Here is a 24,178-nt window from a genome sequence, read left to right as displayed (position 1 = left end):
ATAGTATCTGATACCCTTGAGGGTTTGAGTACAGCCGCGGAGTCACGTTCTGGTGCTGCGAAGAAGCAGGCAGAAGAGGTGGCTGCGGGAGGGACAGCTGCGGGTCCCCCTGTGATTGGTGAGAAGAGGAGGCCAGAGCAGAAAGCTGCTGGAGGTGTTGAAACCAAACGTCGGAGGCTAGTAACCAAAAGGTCTGCTCCGGCGCAGAAGAAACCTGCGGTTGTCGTTGGTAAGTGTAGGCTATCTAGTGTTAACTGTTGTGTAACTGGTTCTGATAGCTATTTCACTTTTTTGCAGAGCGTCAAGATGAAGATTTTTCTATCTTCGATGCTCCGGAGTCCCCTCCGCGTGCCATGGATGCGGGTGGAGCGGAGGTGCCATCGACACCTCCCGTCAAGGTGGTACCTGAGTCAACCGTGCAGAAGGAGGGTACCGCAGAGAATGCTGCGGCCCAGATATTTGATACTGTCGACTCGTCCAACAACCTGATCTCTCCCAATGAGGGAGACGATTTGAGTTTGCGGTTCACTGCTACAGGGAAGCAACATTCTGATGCTGAGCCGCAAAAAACTGGCGATGAAGCGCGGCAGCATGATGCTGGGCCGCAGAAGTCTGCGGTTGATAAGGGTACCAGTTCGTCGGCCGATGGTGCGGGGTATGACGGGCCTCCAATTCAGCCTGGGGAGTCTGAATTGGAGTATTACTACCGCACCTACTCCCAGGATCGCGGTACGCTGTACCATCGACCCCCCTGGACTGTATTGCAGGGGGATGATATTGCTAACGACCCTGCGGCCTGCAGGGAGATCCTGGGCGGTCTTGGGACCCCTTTTGAAGTTGAGCGGGCTCGTGCCGCACCGCGGGAGCTGCGTATAAACCAGCTCTCGACCATGTTGGTAGGGACTTCCATTGTGGCTAATGCCATTTTGGAAGATTATAAGGTGCTGGGCCGCCGCGAGGAAGATGCTGCTCGCATGCGGGCAGAAGCGGAAAAGCTGGTCCAGGCTGCCCGTGCGGGTGCGGAGCAGCTCGAGAAGGATAAAGCTGCTTTTGAGAAGCAGAAGCAGATTTCGGAATGGGCTGCCGCTGCCCAGCTAAAACAGGTGCGTTCCCTTGCTAAACTCCTTGCTGATGAGCGTAAGCGTTGGGAGGAAATTTCATCCAACGAGCGCAAGAAGTGGAACGAATCTTGGGCTAAGCAGAACAATCTTCTGTTTCATACTCGGCAGGAGCTAGCAAACGCCAAGGCGGCAAATGTTGCCTTGGGCAATGAAAAAGCTGCGGCTGAGGCCGCATCAGCTAAAGCGCTGCAGGCAAAGGATGAGGCCCTGAAGGCGCTGGAAGAGGCCAAAGTGGCCGGGGCTCGTGCCTCAAAGGCCCTTGAAGAGGCCGCGGAGAAAGAGAGCCGTTCTTCCAAGGCTCTGGAAGAGCTGAATGCGGAGCGCATTCGTTTGGATAAGGTTGTTGAAAGCCTGCAGGTACGTTTCTTTAGCGTTGTTGCTTTCGTCTTTATTGTTTTGAAAATATTCATTGAGTGAATTGTTTGCTGTTCTTGTAACAGGCTGAGGTGCAGGCGCGGGAGGTCGCGGTTACGGACCTTACTGCCCGCGTGTCTGCTGCGGAGCAGCGGGCCGCCGCTGCTACTGAGGCCAAGGATGCCTTGGTGTCCTCTTTTAACCAACTGGAAGCTGACCGTGAGTGGTTGCGGACTCACGGCATCGCGCGTGTAAGTATCCTTTGTCTTTACATTTGCTTGGATTAGCACGCAAGACTTATGATCTTTTTACTGCAGATTGTCGAGGCCATAATGAATGCCCCTGAGACCTCATCAGGTGTGGACCTGGTTAAGGAACGTGCGCGTGATGCGGGTTTCAAGGCTGGTTTTAACCGCTGCATTGGGCACATCAATGTACTATCCGCAGGCGGTTATACCGATCAGGCATCCGGGTTCCGTGATGTGGATACCGAGGGTCGTCTGAAAGCGGCCGTAGCCTCCTTTTATGACACGCCCCTTGCCTGTGTAGGGGAGCTGGACGAGTGTTTGGAGGTTGCGGACTATGTTGACCGCTTGCGGATGCTTTACCCTGATGTGGAAGAGGAAGAACCCGCTGGTGGTGCCGGAGAAGATGCGGGGACCAGCGGTACAAAATAGGGTTTAGGTTGGCGAGTGTGCCTCCTTTTTGTATTCCTCTTGTATAGAATAGGAACTTTATGTAAATTCAGTAAGCATCATGTAGATACTTGAATTTTTTGAATATAAAGTTTCTTTGTTCAGTTTGTACAAGTGTTTTTAATTCTTGCATGTCTGAACGTGTGTATGCGTAATCTTTACCCATTTATGAACGGGGTCAAGTATACTCCATACTTTTGTTGTATGGGTATGCATCAATTCTGCTATTTACCGTGTGAGGGTTTTTAGAATTGCTTAAGCTTTGTAAAAGCTTGTATTACCGGAACTCTACCCATTTGTGAATGGGGTCGAGTGTACTCCATACCTTTGTCGTATGAGTCCGCGTCAATTCCATTGTTTGCCTTTTTGGGGCTCAGGAATTGTGTTTAACAAAAACTTGTGTATCCGGCCGGATAAAACATGCAAGTCTGTTTGTCTTTTGCTGGCCTATTACAATATTTGTGTGTGGTTACCACTTTGTATGGGTATCATGAATGAAGATTTTGTCAATCTGTTTTTGGGATACCGCAAAGTGGAACACGCATTTGTAATAGTAGTAAACAAACAATAATGTAGAAAATTGCTTACTTATTTATTTGCCAATGGCCTGCGGCCCAATAGGTTACATAGAGAGTGTAGGAACATAGCTTACATATAGCAGCGTCTAAGCTGTTGTGCGTTCCATGTTCTGGCGATAGGTTCGCCCTCTAGTGTTTGTAACCTGTATGCGCCCTTCCCTAAGACCTCGCTGATGAGGTAGGGTCCTTCCCACTTGGGGGCAAGTTTTCCTGGGCGCTCGGCGTTAGATGCCTCGTTGTCACGTAGGACGTAGTCCCCTGGAGTGAAAGTACAAACGCGAACTCGCGCGTTGTAATACTTTTCCAGTTTGGATTTGTATTTGGCCTCGTTGATGGCGGCGTTCTCGCGCCTTTCTTCTAGGAGGTCCAAATCGATCCTACGTTCCCTGTTGTTGTCTAGCTTTTCGATAGCCAACATTCTAGGAGATGGGAGGCCCATTTCCGCGGGTATCACCGCTTCAGACCCGTAGACGAGGCTGAAAGGTGTTTCCCCATTGCTTGTTTTTGGGCTAGTGCGGTGAGCCCATAAGATGCTTGGGAGTTCATCGACCCAGCCACGTCTGGCTGTTCCCAATCGTGCTTTGATTCCGTCGACTAGGCCTTTATTTATACTCTCGACTTGGCCGTTCCCTTGCGGGTGTGCGACTGACGAGAATATGTGTTTGATGTTCAGCTCTTCTAGCCATTTTTTGAATTCGTCGGCAGCGAAGTTGGTGCCGTTGTCGGTAACAATGTACATTGGTAAACCGAAACGGCAGATGATGTGCTCCCAAATGAACTTTCTTGTTATCATAGCAGTGGTTGAAGCGAGTGGTTTCGCCTCTACCCATTTTGTGAAGTAATCAACCGCCACTATGATAAATTTAACTGCACCTGGTGCGTCCGGGAATGGTCCCACTACGTCGATCGCCCATTTTTGAAAAGGCCATGCAGTAGTGACGGGGACCAGATTGTTTTTTGGCCGCAAAGTTTTTGGTGCATGGCGCTGGCAGTCCATGCATTTGCGTAATTCTTTGACGGCGTCCAGGTGCATGCCGGGCCAGTAATACCCGGCATTCATGATTTTTGCCACGACCATGCGTGGTCCGGCATGTATGCCGCATATGCCCTCATGTATCTCTCGGATAAGGTATGTGGCATCTTGTGGATTAACGCATCGGAGGAGCGGTCCGAGGTATGACTTTCGGTATAAGATACCGTCTCCCATTTGATAGTGGCACGCTTTGTATTGCAACTTACGTGCCTCTGTTTTGCTCTCGGGAGTCACACCTGACTGAAGGTATGCGATAATTGGTGTCATCCATGACGTTGTGCCGTATTGGATGACACTGACCTGGCGTAGAGGAACCGAAGGATTTTGCAAAATCTCGATACGTACCTCCTTTGCCAAGTGTTGGAAGCTGGTGGATGCAAGTTTTGATAGTGCATCCGCAGATTTGTTTTCGCTTCGATTAATGTGTCGAATATTGAATGAAGCGAATTTGGATTTTAGCTGCAGGGCTTGCTCGAGGTAGAGGATCATGATATCCCCTTTGGCGGCATAGTCGCCGCGTACCTGGCCCGCAACTAACAAGGAATCGACGTGCGCTTCCAGATGTTGCACGCCGATTTTGACTGCTAAACGTAGCCCGGCTAATAGTGCTTCATATTCTGCCTCGTTGTTGGTGCTTTTAAAATCGAGGCGGATGGCATATGTAAGCTCTTGGCCGTCAGGGCTGACGAGTCGCAGACCTGCGCCCGCGCCGTCCTCGTTGGATGCACCATCGGTAAATAGTGCCCATACTTCTGAGGAGGGTGGTGGGGGCGCAGGATTTTGGGATTCTTCGCATTCTTGGATGCGATCTGCTGGTACTTCAGCGGCGAAATCAGCTAAGATTTGGCCTTTGATGGCAGGGCGCGGTTTGTAATGTATTGTATGTGCGCCCAGCTCAATTGCCCATTTTGCTAATCTCCCAGAGATGTCGGGTTTGGACAGGATCGGGCCGATCCTGTAATTGGTTAGCACTGTGATGATGTGGTTTACGAAGTAGCGTCGTAACCGTCTTGAAGCATGTACCAGTGCTAGTACCAATTTTTCCATTATTGAGTATCTCGTCTCTGGGTCGTTGAGCATTTTGCTGATATAATAGATGGGTGTTTGAACCCCTGCTCGTTCCACTATTAATACCGCGCCCACTGCGTTGTCTGCAGCGGATAGGTATAAGATGAGTGGCTCATCTTTGCATGGTGCGGTTAGTGTTGGGAGTTGTATCAAACACTCCTTCATTTCCAGGAAGGCCTTTTCGGCCTCTGTGGTCCACTGGAATTGTTCTTTCTTTGAACAGCTTCGCAGGGTCTTGATGAAAGGGTATGACTTGGCTGCGTGGTTAGCCAAGAACCTGTTGAGTGCCGCCAGCCTTCCGGCCAGGCGTTGCATATCTTTCATCGATGCAGGCGATGGCATGCGCTCGATCGCCTGCACTTTTTCCGGGTTTACCTTGAATCCATCTTTGGTGACGATGAACCCAAGGAATTTGCCTTCTTCCATTCCAAACGAGCATTTCCCTGGATTGAGCTTCATGTTGACGCTTCGCAGAGTTTGGAATGTTCTTTCTATATCAGTGAGCATGGTATCTTCCTCCATGCTCATGACGACCAGGTCGTCCATATAGATTTCGACACTTTTGCTTATTTGACCGCGGAAAGTGTCGTTCATCAGTTTCTGGTAGGTTGAGCCCGCGTTGCGCAACCCAAACGGCATTTTTGTATAGCAGTAATTTCCGGTTGGGGTCCGGAATGCCGTTTTGTCTTCATCCTCAAGTGCCATTTGTACCTGGTGGTACCCTTTGTAGCAATCGAGGAAACACTTCCACCTAAATGGTGCGAGGTTATCGACCTTTTCGTCGATTTCCGGAAGCGCGTAACAATCCTTGGGGCAGGCCTTGTTAAGGTCCTTGTAATCGACGCACATGCGCCAGCCCCCGGATGGTTTTTCTACCATGACAGGGTTGGATAACCAAGTCTGGTACTTGACTTCCCGCAGTATACCTGCGGAGAGCAGTTCTTCGATCTGCTCTTGCATCGCCTGATTTTTAGCTGACCCAAGGTGGCGTTGGCCTTGGATCACTGGTTTGATACCTGGTTTGGTATTCAAATAGTGCTGCGCTATTTCACGTGGGACCCCTGTCATGTCTGCGGGAGTCCACGCGAAGATGTCTTGGTTCCTGAAGAGGAGCTCCTTCAGGTGCGCTCTGGTGGTCGAGGATAAGGCGTGACCCAATGTGACCTTCTGTTCCGGATGTGTTGGGTTGAGAACCCATTTTTCCGGTTGGTCGACGGGGGTGGGCCTTGCGACCTTTGTCGGACGTGCTTCGTCCGTCATCATGACGTCCTTGCGGGCGTAGATGATTGCAACCCCCGATGCGGTTGGGAAACCAACCGCGGAGTGGGGGACGGATGTGATCATATTGAAATCTCCTTGGGATTCTCTCCCAAGGAGGACATCATAATTGGAGGTGTGGGGTAAAACCATGAAGTTTACCTCCTCCGTCCGCGTGTGTTTACCATTGGTAAGACGCACGGGAAATGTAATTTGACCTAGGGGAAAGACTGTTTCCCCTGCGAATCCGGCCAGCGGGTAATCTACGGCCTGCAACCGGTCTTTGTCCTCTTGGTCAAATTGATTGAAGCATTGCTCGTAGATTATATCGGATGTACTGCCCGGGTCTATGAACAGACGCTCGGTGCAGTAATGGGCCAGCTGGCCTGAAATGACGACGGCGCGTCTGTCACGCGGTCCGCCTCGGACTTTTGGGAAGACGACTTGCTCGTCTTTCCAATCATTGTCCGGTCTTCGTGCCGCTTTTCGGGGCCTACCCTTGCCTCCGTAGATCATGTGGGTGGAAGCAACGTACATGGCTTTCTTTCCGGAGGAGGTACCTTCGTTGTGAGGGGTGATATGCTTGGTGGGCTTTTGTCCACCTGGTAAAAGGTGTTGCAGTTTCCCCTCTTTCAACGCCCGCTCAATCTCCAGCCGGAGACTGATGCAGTTGTTGGTGGTGTGGCCCGAGTCCTTGTGGTACTCACAGTATAGTGCGAGGTCCTGACTTTTCTTGGACTTCATTGGTTGGGCCGGTCGCAAGAATTGTGGGTCCGCGAGGAGGACCTCTCTTGGCGACTGGTTGATCTCGGTCCATTTGCGGTCCCGAGATTCTTTTCTTGGTGCCCGAGTGTCTCGGGCCGGGTTGTAGCATTGTGGGTCAAACGTGTTGGGTTGCGGGAAATAGGGTTTAGTAATATCCCGATTGCCCGCATCCCGGTTGCGTTTGTTATTACGTTTGGACCCTTGGTGGGATGTTTCGGCTTGGGGTTTTGCCTTTTTGACGTGCGGTTCGAGCGACCGCTGTGTCTGGGCATATGTCTTGACTGCGGTCATGACATCCTCCCATTTTTTAGGCAAACCCTCCTTGCCAGAGATGGTCATGATCATCTCTCTGTCCTTGACGGCCCGAATAAAATGGTTTCGTGCCATTTGGTCCGCCACGTCGCCTATCTCTAGGCATTCTTTATTGTAACGGATGACGAATGCTTCGAGCGATTCGTCATCCCTTCGCCAGATGTTCATGACGTCCAGCGAATCGCGTTCGTGGCGTCGCTGCTGGCTGAAATGGGCGAGGAACTTGGTGCGCAAGTCCTCGAAAGAATCCAGTGATCCCACTGGCAAAGAATCAAACCATGCCCTCGCCAGACCGATAAGGGTCTGGGGGAAAAAATTGCACCAGGTGGGTTCGTCCCACCTGCCATTGACGCCTGCGCCTGTGAAGATGTTCATGTGGTCGTCCGGGTCGGTCGAGCCACTGTATTTCCCAATGTTGACTGGGAATTTTGTCGTTGTGATATCGGCGTTGGCGATGTGCGGGACGAATTTTGAATTTTCGGCCGCGGCCCTTGGCCTGTATGGTTCGTGCACAGGGCGCTTTGCCGCCCTGAGGTATGTAGTGCGGGGGTGACTGGGAGGAACATAGTTGCGTCCCCCTGGTCTGCTGTTGGTGTCGTGAGACTCCCCGCGGTAGGTTTGATCGTCAGGGTCGGTATGACCGTACCCTTCCGTGTAAGGTTGCGGGCCCAGTCGGCTCTGGATGCCTGGGCCGCGCCTGGAGGCTGACCGCCTCCTATCTTCCCCATAGGGGCCCAGGCGGGTATGCACTGGCCCTCTGGAGCGGGACTCATATGAGGAAGTATCCTCATTGAGTGTATGGACCGAACAGTAAGATGATCCACGGTCGTCATGTCGGCTTCTGGAAGCCGGACGTGAGTGTAACCTGCCATCGTATTGGAGTATACGGTTGGCAGGTGTGTGTTGTATTGGAGTAGGCCCAGCTTGTACGTTTGCTTCCGTACAAGCGCGGTTGTAAGCCGCTATCAGCAGGCCAGTCTGCTGTTGGTACCAGGAGTGTAAGTCCACGCCTGGTGGAAGCACAGTTGGGGCCTGTGATAAGTCGTGTCCGAACGCAAAGGATGGGATCCTTTGGGTGGACGTGCCAATGTGTCCGGGTTGGGGGGTCGAAGGGTGGACCCCTGTTGGGACCGGGGGATTTGGGTTATCCGCATTGGTGTTTTGGTTATCAGTCATGATCTTGAGAGGGAGAGGGATGGATTAAAAAGTGCTAAGAGTAGCGGTGGGCGCCAATGATGAAACAATGGTTAACCGGGCAGGGTTAACACACTGGTCTCGTCAAGAAGGGTTAATCCCTTCCTCTCGGAGATCGCTGGCTGGGTCACCGGTGGATGATCTCCTGCACAAGAAAACAAGCCGTGACTCGTAACAAGGAGGATGGGGTGGGGGGTGCTCCTTGTTACCACTCTCCGGCGTGAGAATCAGTAGTTTGCTTGGGAAGCAAAGCAAGATTATCGTAGTAGTTAGAGAGTTGTGAAGAGATACCTCAAACCTGGTTTGGGGTCGGTATTTATAGCCGAGGAGTGAAGGAGGAGATTGATGGATGGGCTGACGACGAGCTGCACCGTTGCAGGTGTGTCAGTCTCTCCGGCCGTGGGGGTTACGCCACGTCAGCCCATTGCTTTAATAGCTCTGACAGGGGACTGTCGCCGGCGCCACTTGCCTCGTGGTGTCAGCCACTTGCCTGGCGTGTCAGTCCACTTGCTGGATATGCAGGGTGCGGTGCGAGCCGCATCGCTGCATGCGGTAACGTCTGAAGTTACCGCGTCTCCTACTTGTGATCAAGAAATACGCGAGATGCGGTGTTGGCCGCATCATCGTATGTGGAGACTATTTGCTCGCTTCCCTTGTCGTGACGAAAATGGCCATATGATGCGGTGCCAGCCGCATCGATATGTTCATCTTCTTTCGTACTTGGGTCAAGCTATTCATCTTCGAACCGAATGGGTTCGAAGGATGTGACCGCATGGGTGCGGTTTGCTTACTGGTAGGGGTTTGTTTGATGCGGGTAATGGTCGTTTTGGGACCATACCCCTTCAACTACCCTGCTATCGCCTAATCATCTGACACCGAACAAGTAACTTGGTCAAGATTAGGTGTGAAAGCCTCAAACTCTCGACTAAATTATTTGTTCAGTCTGCAATTTATTCACAAGTGGGAGGAGATTATTCATCGAGAATAGGTGTGAAAACCGCAAACTCTCGACAGAATTATCTGCTCAATCTCCTCAAAATTTTACTAAAACAAGGAAGAAATTGCTAAGCCAGGGGTGAAACCCGAATCTTGGCAACTTATTCAAACTTTTACTCATCTCACCAAAGCCTCGACGGACTCCAACGACCTGAACTCGCGAATACGACCTAGGGAATACGTGTTGAATGCCCAAGAATCGAGGCAGAAACGCGATCCCGAAAGTTGGAAAGTGACGACAAGTCTATCGTGAATAGTCGAATCGCTTTGGGTAGTCATTGTCTAGTAGCCGCAGACAATCTATTTCTCGATTTTATGTGTTTCGATTCTGAGCCCGCAACTGTAGACTCTGATAATTCGTCGATTTTATGTGTTCTATGTGTGATTACCTGTTTGTATGTTTTATTTTGAAGTTTCGTTCGATTTTTGCTATCCCTTCGATCGACACACACGACTTGCATTGTTCTTCTATCTCAAAACGGTCACAAGTCGCTGCAATTCTAGACGATACTATGCTAGGATATACGCTATACTATGCCATACTCGACATGCAATACGATTATGTGATACTATTCAATATACGATGCGCGATCGCTATATACGAACGATGCGCGAGCTTTGAATAATAGGTTTCTGTATTCTGACTACCTCTGTGATTAATTGTGTATGTGCTTCTGTGCTTAGGTGTCTCTGTGCTCTACGTGCTCTATGTGCTTCTGTGTTTCTGTGATTATGTGAATCTGTGAATTTGTGTTTATGTGATTATGTGATGCGTGTATCGACGTAATTCTAAGCTTTAGCAAGTAGTAGACGTGTGAGGTGAGATTCGATTGTTGTGTCTGAGACCTACGACAATGTCTATTGCAGACCATGTCGTCATCTGGACGCCGAACCCCACTTACCCGCCAAGAGAAGAGAGACAGGCGTCTCGCTACTATCATCGCCAAGAGTGTGGCAAAAGCTGTGAGCGATGTCTTTGAAAACGCCAGCAAGTCGTCTGAATAGTCGCGAATCGACGCTCCTAAGGATACCAGCAAGACTGGGTTCAGCTTTAAACAGTTCAAGGCATGCAGACCAAAGGAATTCACCGGAAAAGATGGCCCAATAGCTATGTTTCAATGGTTTGATTCTATCGAAGTCACTCTGCGCGCTGTCCAGAAAATCTCCGCACCCTCAATGCTACAGGCGTCTTCCAGTCCCGATCTCTAGACTGGTGGACGGCCGAACGAAACAAACGCGGGAATGATGCATCTTATGAGCTGACATGGAAGGAGCTGAAAGCCATCATGATGGACGAATTCTGCCCTCCCCATGAACGCCAAAAGTTGGAGGACGAGTTTTGGAACATTAAGCAGAAGGATGGAGATAACGCTGCCTTGACTGCACGCTTTAAATAGCTCAGCATCATCTGTCCCGATCAGGTCAAGACATTAGACATGGCCATCAAGAAGTATATTCGAGCTCTACCTGATTGTGTTACTGATTTCATTCATGCCGCCAAGCCATCATCGATTGAAGAGACCTACCTGCTTGCCGCTGAGATCAATGACAAGCGGGTAAAGTCTGGATTTTGGGATAAGCATACCAAGTCTCTGCACCAAGCCACCGCCACAACCGTCGACACCACCACTGCTCAACCCTCCAAGTCGTCAAGAAGAAAGAAGAAGCACAACAATAACAGCTCCAGCAACAAGAATTGTGCTGTGACAACGACTGCTGCCCCTCTGCAAGCCGTACCGGCTCAACAGCAGTCTCACCATCGACAAGCTCCAGTTATCAATGCGCCGCTAGCTAAGCGCGCTTACACAGGTCCCCACCCGCTGTGCCCGACATGCTCATACCATCATCCAGTGGGAATCGCCTGTCGTTTCTGCGCCCACTTCAACCTCTATGGGCATTTCACTGCGAACTGTCGCTATGGTCCCCGTCAAAGCCCAGTTCAAGCCGCCGCTCATCAAGCTCTACTTCCAGCCCCTTAAGGCCAACCTGCAGCTCAAGCACCCGCGGTCAATGCTCGAGTCTGTTTTGCATGTGGTGATCCTAACCACTTTGCAAACATGTGCCCGAACCGGGTCGTGAAACAAGAACCCCAGCAGCAGCAGCAACAGCAGCATCCTCAGCAGCAACAGCAAGCAGCCCGTGCCAGAACCTTTAACATCAACGCCCGTCAAGCCCAGGCTGACAACAACGTGGTTAATGGTACGTTCCTTGTGAATGGTATTTATGCATCATGTTTGTTTGATACTGGAGCTGATAACTGCTTTGTGTCGTTTGAATTCGAGAAGCTCCTTAGTCGTAAGCGTTCTTATCTCCCCTCGTCATTCGAAGTCGAAGTTGCTACTGGAAGAACCGTCGTAGTTAACTCTGTTCTTCGTGATTGTACCCTAGAGCTCAACAATCACAACTTTGCAATCGACCTTATTCCGATGCAACTCGGAAGTTTTGACGTCATAGTAGGCATGGACTTTCTTCGTGAAAACCATGCTGAAGTTGTGTGCTTCGAAAAGATGATTCGATTCTCGCTCGCGAATGGTGATCTATTATGTGTATACGGTGAAACAGCTTCGAAGGGTCTTAAACTTATGTCATGCGTCCAAGCTAGCAAGTATCTCCGCAAGGAATACAGCGCTTTCTTGGCCAACATTGTAGTAGCGGAGAAAGAAAAGAAAAAGAAGGTTGAAGTCAAAGACGTCCCAGTGGTTCGTGAATTTCCTCAGGTATTCCCTGATGACATTCCCGGACTACCGCCAAGTCGTGATATCGACTTTCGTATCGACCTTATTCCTGGAGCTAACCCTGTTGCCAAAGCCCCTTATCGACTCGCGCCATCCGAAATGAGGGAACTCTCGAACCAACTCCAGGAGCTACTTGAAAAAGGCTTCATTCGCCCGAGCACCTCTCCTTGGGGCGCGCCAGTCCTTTTCGTCAAAAAGAAGGATGGGTCATTCAGGATGTGCATCGACTATCGGGAGTTGAATAAGCTGACCATCAAGAACCGTTACCCTTTGCCTCGAATTGATGACTTATTTGATCAGCTGCAAGGTGCCAAGTGTTTCTCGAAGATCGATCTACGTTCAGGCTATCATCAGTTGCGCATTCAAGAGGAGGATATACCTAAAACAGCCTTCCGCACTCGATACGGCCACTATGAGTTCGTTGTTATGCCTTTTGGTCTAACCAACGCACCCGCGGTTTTTATGGATCTGATGAATCGCGTGTGTAAGCCTTATCTTGACCGTTTCGTCATCGTGTTCATCGACGATGTCTTGATTTATTCCAAGTCGAAAGCCGAACACGCGCAACATCTACGTTTGGTTCTCGAGTTACTCCAGGGGAACCAACTCTACGCCAAGTTCTCCAAGTGCAAATTCTGGTTGGAGGAGGTTCAGTTTCTGGGTCACATCGTGAATAGTCAGGGAATTCATGTCGATCCCGCGAAGATTGAAGCAGTTAAAAGCTGGATTACGCCTAAGAACCCGTCTGAAGTCTGATCATTTCTTGGATTAGCGGGATATTATCGATGATTTATCGAAGGATTCTCTAAAATCGCTGTGCCGCTTACCGCCCTTACTCATAAAGACAAGTCTTTTGTTTGGGGAACTGAACAAGAGTCTGCTTTTCAAACCCTTAAGCGCAAGCTCTGCAATGCTCCCGTTCTCACGTTGCCAGACGGAAACGACGATTTCGTTGTCTACTGTGATGCTTCCAACCTTGGTCTTGGCTGTGTTCTCATGCAACGAGACAAGGTTATAGCTTACGCATCTCGTCAGCTCAAAATCCACGAGAAGAACTATACAACCCACGATCTCGAGCTAGGCGCAGTTGTTTTTGCCTTGAAGATTTGGCGACACTACCTGTATGGTACCAAGTGTATGATCTTCACCGATCACAGGAGTTTACACACATCTTCAATCCGAAAGAACTTAACATGCGTCAACGCCGATGGGTAGAACTTCTTAACGATTACGACTGTGAGATTCGTTATCACCCAGGCAAGGCGAATGTTGTTGCCAACGCACTCAGCAGACAGAGTTATTTGCTTAGTATTCGCAATACCCAAGCCCAGCACAACCTCGAAGCTCTCATCCGCGAAGCTCAGCATGCCTGTTTTAACGAACGCACTTTGTAGAAGGAGAGAATCTATCACGATGGAGCTCAGCTTGTAAGCAAAGCAGATGGGATTTTCTATTATCTGGACCGAATTTGGATCCCTAAGCGGACCGATTTGCGAAAGATTATAATGAACGAAGCCCACAAGTCCCGATACTCTATTCATCCCGGTGCCGATAAAATGTACCAGGATCTTCGTTACAAGTACTGGTGGCCGGGTATGAAACGGGATATCGCTCTCTATGTTGGAAGTTGCCTGACTTGTGCAAGAGTCAAGGCTGAACATCAACGACCTTCTGGCTTACTCGAACAACCTCCAATTCCCATATGGAAGTGGGAGAGTATAGCTATGTATTTCATAACCAAACTTCCACCCACGCCATCAGGTCACGACATCATTTGGGTTATAGTAGATCGTCTGACCAAATCAGCCCACTTTCTGCCAATACGGGAAGACTACAAGGTAGAACGACTAGCCCGAATCTACACCGACGAGATCATTTGTAATCATGGTACGCCTCGTGACATCATTTCAGACCGTGACGCTCGGTTTACTTCGTGATTGTGGGAAATGTTTCAAGCGGCCCTTGGTACGTCGCTTAACCTGAGTACTGCATTCCATCCTCAAACCGATGGACAGACTGAAAGAACGATCCGTACTCTTGAAGACATGCTCCGAGCGTGTGTTATAGACTTCGGAGGTAGTTGGAACAAACACCTACCGTTAGTCGAATTCTCGTACAACAACAGCTATCATGCCAGCATACAAATGGCACCATTCGAGGCTTTATATGGAAGAAGATGTCGATCACCTATTGTATGGCACGAGATCGGTCATTCGCAACTAACCGGTCCCGAGTTACTACAAGAAACGACTGACAAAATCCTCCAGATTCGCGACAACTTGGCAAAGGCCAGGGATAGACAGAAAAGTTACGCCGATAGAAGACGCAAGCCCCTTGAATTTGACGTTGGCGACTACGTACTCCTAAAGGTATCACCTTGAAAGGGTGTGGTCAGATTCGGCAAGAAAGGGAAACTAGCGCCTCGATATGTTGGACCTTTCAAGATTCTGGAAAGGATCGGAAAAGTCGCCTACAAACTCGAACTACCGGAGGAACTCAGTAACGTCCACCCGACTTTCCACGTGTCGAACCTCCGAAAATGCCTAGCTGACCATGATTTGATTGTACCCCTCGACGATCTTCAGGTCAACGAAACGCTACACTTCGTGGAAAAGCCTGTCGAAATCATGGATCGCCAAACCAAGCAACTCAGACGCTCACGCATCCCTATCGTGAAAGTCCGATGGGAAGGCAAACGAGGCGCGGAGTTCACTTGGGAACTCGAAAGCGACATGAAGGCAAAGTACCCGCAGTTGTTCAAATGAAGATCTGAAGCGCCAAATTGGTAATTCACGGTGCTGTGCAGCTTCGAGCCTAATTTCGGGACGAAATTCCCTAAACAAGGGGAGGCTGTAACACCCCGTGTTTTCAAATGTCAAAGTCAAAGTCAAAGTCAACTTCGACTTTCTTTGACTGTAAATAGTCTATTTTATGTTTTATTTGTATTATGTGGAGTAAGTGTTGTAATCAGAAAGAATCGAAGCAATCGAATGTTTTAACGCGAACCGACTTACGACTGTAAATAGTAGGAAGTAACAATGCGATAAAGTTAACTAATCAGTAATCAAACCGATCTAACTGTCATCGAACCCGAATCTCGAATTACGCGAACTTTGGTTGTTGTTATACGTGTGTGTGCCTTATGTGTTACCTGTGCGTGTTTACTTTATGTTTTGTGCTTTGTGTGGTGATTAATCGAAACTCGAATCGAAACTCGAAACTCAAACCGAATGCAATCGAAATCGAATTACGACAAATGGTAACGTTAGGATAGGGTGAAGTATAGATGATTGTATGATAGATATAGTAGTTGGGACTGAAAGTAATTTGGATAGGAAACTCTATCGTACTCGTATCGTCTTCAATCGAAATCGAAATATCGAAAATCGTCGCACCGAACACTCGAAACAGGCTGCTAATCGATCAGGTTGTCAGCCGATCGAACAGCCCAGCCGATCGAACAGACTGTTCGATCGAGCAGGCTGTCCGATCGGGATGCCAGCCGATCGGCTAGCCCTTTCCTCTTTTGGAGCCTATAAATAGGGCTGTCATTGTCACTCTTTACCACTTTTGGAAAGCTCTGACCGACCAGCTCGTGCTCCCCTTCTTTTCTCAGATTTCTTCCGATTCCGGTAAGTTTCCATCCTAAATCTTGTACTTTCTTGATCAAACCATGCTCCTACACCTTTCTATCTTTCCATTTTGATTTTCTAACCGTGAAATCACCAAGATCTAGGCATACTTGGGTGATGTCATCATGGTGTTCTTCAAGAACACCATGTTTTGGCTTCAATCCACCATGAATAGCTCGGATCTAACCGATTCCCACATAAACAAGCTAAGATCTATCAAAGATCTAAACATTTACATGTTGTGAAGGAATGAAAGAAGGATTTCCAACTTTCTTTCAACTCTTTTACACTCAATGCCTTCAAACCGGTAGAAACGGAGCTTGAGTCAACTCACCAATCATTCTAGTGGATGAGTGGTTCAAGATTCGGATTCTACCCACGAGGTTCACCGACTTCGGGTTTGACGTCAAACCGCCATTCCGAACCGTTCACTGACCGGATTTGGGTGATTCCTGTCCGAGCAGGAGAAACAAGTAAGAGCGAAGGTTCCCTGGTTAAGCTCATTGTCAAAGTACCTTAATATAATGTCAGATAATCAGAGCAGCCAAGTGTTAGACAAACAGGCCGACCAGGTCAGGATGCTGGCCGAACGGTTAGGCTGTTCGAACGAACAGCCCAACCGATCGGACATGCCAGCCGATCGACCAGGCCAGCCGATCGGCTAGCATATGGCCCCACACTTAACCATTTCATGAAGTATGGTATTGAACGAGGTACTGTTCGATCGAACAGCTGTTCGTCAACATTACTCCTCGGATCATGAGATACTATGCTTCCACACTTGGTCGATTTTCAATTCGTTTGTCGTATAGGAGTGCCACCCGATCGAGCATGCTATTCGATCGAGTAGGCTGTTCGATAGAGTGACATCCTGATGAGGACTATTACTGGAGTTCCTAACCGATCGGTTATGCCGACCGATCGAACGGATCGTTCGATCGATCGATCTGAAAGGTAAGAACATTTCAGTGTTCTCAAATGCTACAACGGAAACTTCAAAAGGACAAGCCATCATACACAAACACACCCTTCACAAAGGAAGAAACAATCCACTCGAACAGTCCAACCGATCGAGCCTACCAGCCGATCGAACAGGCTGTCCGAACGGATTGTCCAGTCGAACGAACAACCCATTCGATCGAACCAACTGTTCGATCGACCAGGCTGTCCAACCCACTTACACTTGTTTCCATTCTACGTGTTATTCATCGTTATGCTATCGAACTGTTCAGGCTAACCCTACTCCCAAGCGCTCCCTTCAATCCATCAATCAATCGATGTGAGTATACTTGATCCCTTTTTGCTTTTAGCACTTTTGGGTGTTACATACGTTACTTATCAAAACCCCTATCGAACACACTACTCAATTGTTTGAACGCTAACCGAATTGCATGTATTACGTGACTAAATGAATGCTTGTTGATTGTGTTTACACGTGGAATGCTGTCTACCTGCCTTAACGACGTAGTACTATAGTTTGGACTCAGCACCCGTTCCCACGGGGGTTGTTAAGGACAATTACTTGCATGGATTACGGTGGTAATCATGTATTGCGAACCGTCTCGGACGGTCAACCCGCAGTCCTTGGTATCGGTAGGTCCATGTCGATAATTAACATGCTTCGTTTTCCTCTGTGTACGTGCTGGTTATGCGTAAACTATTTCGAACTATATATGCTATTATCAAACTTGTATGCTCACCTTTACATTATATGTATTGACTTTATTTTAACGTATGTGACAGGTGTTTAAGATGTTTGCTTGCTAGGAAAGCGAGGCTAGAATAAAGCTCTAGAGGCCCCCAACAAATAGTTGTCTGTCAGGAAAGAGCAACTAGAGCATAGTTGTCTGTAGATCTTGTCAGGCTGGGTCTTTAGGAGCATTTGAACAATATTTGTTCGTCTTATTTAAATCTGAGTTGTCGGAACAGAATATTTGACTAGTTGTTATCTGTAATAATTTGTTTGTTATTTGGGACACGGTATGGGATGTGTTAATTTAAACTAAATAGTGATGATAATTGTTATGGAAACTCTTGGACAATCTGTTTCACTCAGTGCCATGCCCCGATGGTTCCGCCATCGGTTGGGGTGTGACATCACGAGCTCCAAAAGTTGGAGAACGAATTTTGGAATCTAACGCAAAAGGGGAGCTACATGTATGGTCTGATTACGCGCTTCAAACAACTAAGTGTCCTCTGTCCTGGACAAGTCGACTCCGTCCCCAAAACCATAGCCAAGTTCATTCGCTGTGTTGCACCTTCCGTGACCAATCATCTTGCCTCTGCTAACCCCAAAACAATAGAGGAAGCCTATACCATAGCCACCAAACTTAACAACAATTGTGTCCTTCATGGAACCTTTGACAAGGTTTCAACGAAGAATGCACACCAAGCTACAACTGATACTGCCCTTGTTGAACCCTCACCCTCCCAATCGTCCAAGAAAAACCGAGGTAAGATACGGAAGGCTTCGAGCAAAAATTGTGCAGTCGTCACTCCGCCAAACCCACAACCCTTACAAGCTTTATCCGTCGTTGCGCCCGCAAACACCAAACCTCCAAATCAAGGCTATGTTGGATCTCATCCTCAATGTACTACCTGTTTGTTTCATCATCCTACCAACGTACCGTGCCGCAAATGCACCAACTGTCAGAGGTATGGGCATTTTGCTAACCGATGTTGAAACTTCCCTCAGCCCCAAAACAACCAGAATCAAGCTCTTGTTGCAAACCCTGCTCCCAACTAGGTTCAAGCTCGAGCTGCTCCTGTGCGAGTATGCTTCAAGTGTGGCGATCTCAATCATCTCGCAAATGTTTGCCCTCAAAGGAATCAAACCCAGCAACACCAACAGCAGCTACAACAGCAGTAACAGGCTCAACAACCTGCTAGAGGACGAGCTTTTGTCATCACTGCCGCTCAGGCTCAGAAGCAAACGATGTCATTACTGGTACGTTTCTTGTGAACCATGTTTATGCTTCTTGTCTGTTTGATACTGGCACCGATAAAAGTTTTATGTCGCTAGAATTTGAACAATTGCTTAAGTGTAAACGCTCTAAGTGGCCAAAATCTTTCGCTGTCGAAGTCGCCAATGGTAAATCCGTCACTGTTGATTTCATCCTTTCCAATTGTTCTTTGATTCTCAACGATCATACGTTTCAAATCGACCTTATACCTATGCAAATGGGTAGCTTTGACATCATAGTAGGCATGGACTGGCTTAGGCGAGTTCGTGCTGAAGTTGTTTGTTCTGAAAAGTTTATCCGCCTCCCTCTTCCAAATGGTGATTCTCTACACGTGTATGGTGAGAAACCTTCTCAAGGTCTCAAGCTTATGTCGTGTACCCAAGCGAACAAATGCTTACGCAAGGGTACCTTCGCCTTTCTCGCCCATATTATGGAAAAGAAGGACAAAGGCCCAAGCATAAGTGACGTTCCCGTCATACGTGATTTTCCCGATGTGTTTCCCGACGATCTTCCTGGTCCGCCTCCTGCTCGTTCTGTCGACTTTCGCATTGATTTAGTGCCTGGCGCTATGCCTGTCGCTAAGTCTCCTCACCGCTTAGCACCCTCTGAGATGCAAGAGCTCTCGAGTCAATTTCAAGAGCTTCTTGATAAAGGCTTTATACGCCCTAGTACTTCTCCTTGGGGCGCTCCCATTTTGTTCGTTAAAAAGAAAGATGGGTCATTCCGAATGTGTATTGACTATCGTGAGCTCAACAAGCTTACTGTCAAGAACCGATACCCTCTTCCGTGCATCGATGATCTCTTCGATCAATTGCAAGGCGCGACCTGCTTTTCCAAGATCGATCTTCATTCTGGGTACCATCAACTTCGAGTCCTCGAAGAAGATATACCTAAAACCGCCTTTCGTACACGTTATGGTCATTACGAGTTCGTGGTCATGCCCTTTGGTTTGACCAACGCACCTGCTGGTTTCATGGATTTGATGAACCGTGTGTGCAAAGCGTACTTGGACCGTTTCGTGATCGTCTTCATCGACGATATTCTTATCTATTCCAAGACACAAGGAGAGCATGAGCAACACTTGTGTCTTATCCTTCAACTTCTTCGTACTGAACGTCTATAAGCCAAATTCTCCAAGTGTGAATTTTGGTTAAAAGAGGTTCAATTCCTTGGTCATACCGTCAACGAACTTGGCATTCACGTTGACCCCGCTAAAATCAAAGCTGTGAGGAACTGGATCGCACCTAAATCTCCGTCTGAAATTCGTTCGTTTCTTGGTCTTGCTGGTTATTATCGTCGTTTTATCTCTAACTTTTCGAAGATCGCTGTTCCTTTGACCTCTTTGACTCAAAAAGAGAAACCCCTTTTGTTTGGGGTCCCTAACAAGAGGAATCTTTTCAAACGCTCAAGGAGATGCTTTGTAATGCTCCTATTCTCGCGCTTCCTGATGGTAATGACGACTTCGTCGTATATTGCGATGCTTCAAACCTTGGACTTGGTTGTGTGCTTATGCAACGAGACAAGGTCATCGCTTATGCGTCGAGACAACTCAAAATACATGAAAAAAACTATACTACTCATGACCTTGAACTTGGCGCAGTTGTTTTTGCGTTGAAGATTTGGCGACACTACCTTTATGGTACTAAATGTGTGGTCTTCACCGACCATAAGAGCTTTCAACATATCTTCGACCAAAAGGAACTGAACATGCGTCAACGTCGTTGGGTGGAACTGTTAAACGACTACGACTGCGAAATCAAATACCATCCCGGTAAAGCGAATGTAGTAGCCGACGCTCTTAGTCGTAAAACTCATGTCAAGAGTATCCGTTGTTTCTAACTCGTCCATGACCTTCAGAACCGCATACGTAACGCTCAATATTCATCTGTTAACGAGGGTAACCTCTACGACGAGATGCGATGTGGTGCTGAAGAATGCCTCGTAACCAAATCCGATGGTATTCAATACTATCTCGATCGAATCTGGATTCCCAATCGTGATAACCTTCGAGAGTTCCTGATGAAGGAGGCACATCACACGAAATATTCTATTCACCCTGGTGCCGACAAGATGTACCAGATATGCGTGCATCCTATTGGTGGCCTGGGATGAAGAAGGATATAGCTACCTTCGTCTCGAAATGTCTCACTTGTTCGAAGGCGAAAGCTGAACATCAACGTCCCTCTGGCTTACTCGAACAACCAAAAATTCCTGTCTGGAAATGGGAGAGCATTGCCATGGATTTTATCACTAAGCTCCCTCGTACTTCTTCTGGTCATGACAGTATTTGGGTGATCGTTGATCGATTGACCAAATCAGCTCACTTTCTCCCCATTCGTGAAGATTTCAAAGTCGAGAAATTGGCTAGAATCTACACTAATGAGATCATCTGTAGTCATGGTATCCCCATTGACATCATTTCCGATCGTGATGCTCGTTTTACGTCTCGCCTTTGGCAAACTTTTCAATCTGCTATGGGTACTGTTCTTAACCTTTGCACCGCTTTTCATCCTCAGTCAGATGGTCAAACCGAGCGTACTATCCAAACCTTAGGGGATATGCTTCATTCATGCGTAATCGATTTTGGTGGCAACTGGGATTCACACTTGTCGTTGATCGAATTCTCGTACAACAACAGTTATAACGCGAGTATTCAAATGGCACCCTTCGAAGCATTGTATGGTCGCAAGTTTCATTCGCCTATTTATTGGCACGAGATTGGTGAAGTTCAAATCACTAGTCCCGATCTCATACAAGAGACGACGGACAAGATATTACAGGTTCGAGACAACTTATTGAAAGCCAGGAGCCGACAAAAGAGTTACGTTGACAAGCGTCGCAAGCCCTTGGAATTCGAGATAGGTGACTTCGTACTTCTCAAGGTATCCCCTTGGAAGGCGTGGTTCGATTTGGCAAGAAAGGGAAACTCGCACCTCGCTACGTTGGTCCTTTCAAGATTCTCGAAAGGATTGGCAAGGTTGCGTATAGACTGGACCTGCCTGAAGAACTCAACAATGTACACCCTGTCTTTCACGTATCCAACTTGAAGAAGTGTCTATCTGACGAAGGACTACAAGTTCCTCTCGAAGACTTGCAAGTCAACAAAACACTTCACTTCGTGGAAAATCCGGTCAAAATCATGGACCAAGGAGACAAGCAACTGAGGCACAGTCGAATTCCTATCGTCAAGGTTCGATGGGAAGGAAAACGTGGCGCTGAATATACTTGGGAACTCGAGAGTGATATGAAGACCAAGTATCCATATCTGTTCGATGTTGCATCTACCTAAATTTCGGGACGTAATTCCCTAAAGGAGGGGAGAGTGTAACGCCCTGCTTATTTGTACTTTCCATTTATAGCAAGTCTTGTTCGTATTTCTATTTTTGGAAGTCTTGTGTTCTTGTAATAGTTCTTTCTTTGTAATCGTTGTAAAATCCGAGACTTGGATCATAAATAAAACTCGTATTTTGTTAAATTCATGTTGTACATACTTTATACATGCTCATACATTCGATTTTCATGAAACAATTGATGCTTATTCGTAATTCTTGGAAACTATGTGCTAAACTTGCAAATATGTGAAACTTATGCATAAAATTTGTTTTGATCGTAAACGATACATAAATACGACCTTCATACGCTTAATTATACTTGGTTTATGTTCCTCGTACTTGATTTTCCCTTAAACTATGTTTTTATGGCGAAAATAGTCCCTAAAAGGCCTTAAAACCCTAATTAGCAAACTATAGGGGCCAAATTGCAAATAATCAAAACTTGGTCTCCAGCCCACCCCTTGTCACGGCCCGCGTAAACATACACTGTCCCCTACGTGGCCCGCGTAAACAGTGAATCCGTGACCAGCTCGTTTCAGCTTACGGGATTGGGCCATTTTGGTGTGTTTGTTGCTTCCAGTGTGTGTTTCTTGCATTAAAAACTCACAACCACCAACCCCAACCCTTCCCCTATAAAAACCACACCACTCCAAGTCATTTTCACTTTACAAACCTTCTCACAACTCTCTCAAACACTCAAAATCGTTGCTGCAATTTGAAGTTCGGACATAAGCACTACTCTTCACTAAAGTGAGCATAACTCACTGAATACTTGTCCGTTTTAGCTCATTCTTTTTCCTATGTACTTGGATTTTCCTTAGCTTCGATTCCATGGGTATTTCACAGTAAATAAGTCCCCAGAACTCTGGAAAATAGGCTCCAAAGTCCACTGTTTGAATTTGATTTCATTTATCTTTACTAATACTTGTTTAACTTGAGTCTAACTCAACTCAAACCCACGTCCTTATGCGCATAACCACTTGTATGGTTAGTTGGGCTTAAAAACAGGGATGAGATATTCGAAATCAGAGGTTAAACCTCACATATATTCTGTCTTGTTTAGGGTTTTTAACCCATAAGTAATGTTTAAGTCCAAGACTTAATGTAGGTGTGATTATGGACTAACTTGGGTTGTCCAACATAAGATCCCCACATTACTTGATGATTTCTCATAGCGTAGTTGTTTGTATTCTTGTATTATTCATAGTTCATGACCTTCCTTGTATGTTTTTACATCAAGTGTAGTGGTGAACCATAAGAGGTACCTAAATGGAAGCTTGTTCTTCCTACCTCCTACATGATTTCCATGATACTAGAGGTACCTAAATGAAGATTTAATCTTCTACCTCATGCTTGACTATTGGACATAACAATACATATAATACTTATATATATATATATATATAGAGTTAAATGCCCGGATAGTCCCTATGGTTTGCCTTTTTTCACCTTTAGTCCCTAACTTTTTGAAATTACAGCTATAGTCCCCAACTTTTCAATTTTCGTTCCCGGATAGTCCCTGTGCCTAACATCAGTTAGTTTTCTCAGTTAAGAGGGTGTGAAATGACTAGATTGCCCCTGAATTTAACCCTAGAGAAACCAAATCTTCTAGAACTCACTATTTGTTTAATAGAAGTCACATTTACCAACCTGTAGCATTCATCCTTTAAGCATCCAATTGAGGTTTTCATCAGTTTTTCCCAGACTGATTTCTCATAGAAGATCACTTGTTAACTAAAAGTGAAATCATTGCTGATGTTAGGCACATGGTAATCTACGAGAAGATGGACATATTGGGTGTTACATAAAAGTTAGCTTGCGGCAATGGCACTACAATGAACGCAAACACCCAATATGTCATCTTTCTAGAAGATTCCGAATGATACCTGAGTTGCAGATAGCTGATAGGAACTGAAAGTCTGATATTTTCAGTTTATAAATACACTCCGGCTCCACAAAATCAGCCCGCCACACTGGAACCGGACCGAATTGGCTCTTTCTTATGACAACTAAGCTCCCTTCGTCTGCTAAATCGAGCAGTTTCGGGTGGGATTCAGCAATTAGGCCTCGAGATCCGGTTAATATTTGGGCCCTGAAGTCGAATTCTGGTAGTGGAGGTTTGATTGAAACTTTTGTGCGAATA

The 24,178-nt window shown here is 47.2% G+C and overlaps 1 protein-coding gene across 1 annotated transcript; it reads left to right on the top strand.

Annotated features, from left to right (window-relative positions):
* Window positions 1-353: 353 nt before the first annotated feature.
* Window positions 354-23,950, top strand: LOC118480243. The gene is made up of 4 exons (XM_035974991.1): window positions 354-617; window positions 1,230-1,478; window positions 1,562-1,663; window positions 23,798-23,950. Exons 1-4 carry the CDS (start codon window positions 354-356, stop codon window positions 23,948-23,950), a joined length of 768 nt encoding a protein of 255 aa, XP_035830884.1.
* Window positions 23,951-24,178: the final 228 nt, after the last annotated feature.

This window comes from Helianthus annuus, chromosome 7 (assembly GCF_002127325.2).
Source record: "Helianthus annuus cultivar XRQ/B chromosome 7, HanXRQr2.0-SUNRISE, whole genome shotgun sequence".
Taxonomy (NCBI): Eukaryota; Viridiplantae; Streptophyta; class Magnoliopsida; order Asterales; family Asteraceae; genus Helianthus; species Helianthus annuus.
Note: the sequence above shows the minus strand (reverse complement) of the source record. Positions and strands in the feature narration are given on the sequence as shown.